The following is a 714-nucleotide window of genomic DNA, read 5'->3' as shown; positions in this document are numbered from 1 at the left end:
GGTGGTGAGAAAGAAAGTCTGCAATCTGCAATCTCGCTAATGCAGGGCTGGCCTGAGGACCAAGATCTGTTATCCATCAGCCTTCAAGAAATGGCCTCACCTCTCTGAGCTTCAGTGTCCTCCTTTGAAAATGGTGACGATTCCTGCCTTGCGGCCAAGCGGTAAAGTTTAGAAAGAGTGTGGAGAAAGTGACTCTCATGAAGCCAGGCACGTCTGAGTCTGAAGACCGGCCTTGTCACTCATAGGTGCTCAAGGAAGGGAAGAGTTGAGAAGCCCAGTTTTCCAGATTCCCTCAGGGAGACAGGGTTGCAATATGGACATCTGGGTCTGAGGGAGGAGGGGCTAGGGGCCTGGTCTCCTGGTCTGAGGGAGGAGGGGGGACTCAGGGTACTCTAAGGTGTTGAGACTCCGTGGGTGGGCCCAAGCCTCCTTTCCCAAGGCCCTCCACTCCCCATCCATTTCCTGTGCTGCCTCTGGTGAGGCTGGCTTATAAAAAGGCTCAGTTTCCTGGCAGAAAGAGCAGGAGAGAGACAGTTCTAGCTGCCTTGACCATGAGCCCGGCCTTGCTGCCAGCCCTCCTGGGCATCACCCTCATGCTGCCTCGTGAGTGGGGATCTCCCTGGAGGATGGGCTAAATGGATTTACTGTTCCCATCTCAGGAGTGCAGGCTCTGATTTGTAAGTCGGGCACACTGGAGTCCGTGGTGGATGTAGC

The 714-nt window shown here is 55.0% G+C and overlaps 1 protein-coding gene across 1 annotated transcript in view; it reads left to right on the top strand.

The window, feature by feature from the left end:
* Window positions 1-551: 551 nt before the first annotated feature.
* CD177 (CD177 molecule) overlaps window positions 552-714 on the top strand; it is a 14,328-nt gene continuing 14,165 nt past the window's right edge. The window contains exon 1 of the mRNA XM_011368104.1: window positions 552-603. Within this exon, the coding sequence (XP_011366406.1) occupies window positions 552-603 (52 nt within the window). The remainder of the gene's footprint in view (window positions 604-714) is intronic.

The sequence above is a fragment of the Pteropus vampyrus genome, unplaced genomic scaffold (assembly GCF_000151845.1).
Source record: "Pteropus vampyrus isolate Shadow unplaced genomic scaffold, Pvam_2.0 Scaffold138, whole genome shotgun sequence".
NCBI classification, from domain to species: domain Eukaryota; kingdom Metazoa; phylum Chordata; class Mammalia; order Chiroptera; family Pteropodidae; genus Pteropus; species Pteropus vampyrus.
The sequence above is the reverse complement of the archived record's forward strand: the minus strand, read 5'-3'. Positions and strand labels throughout refer to the sequence as shown.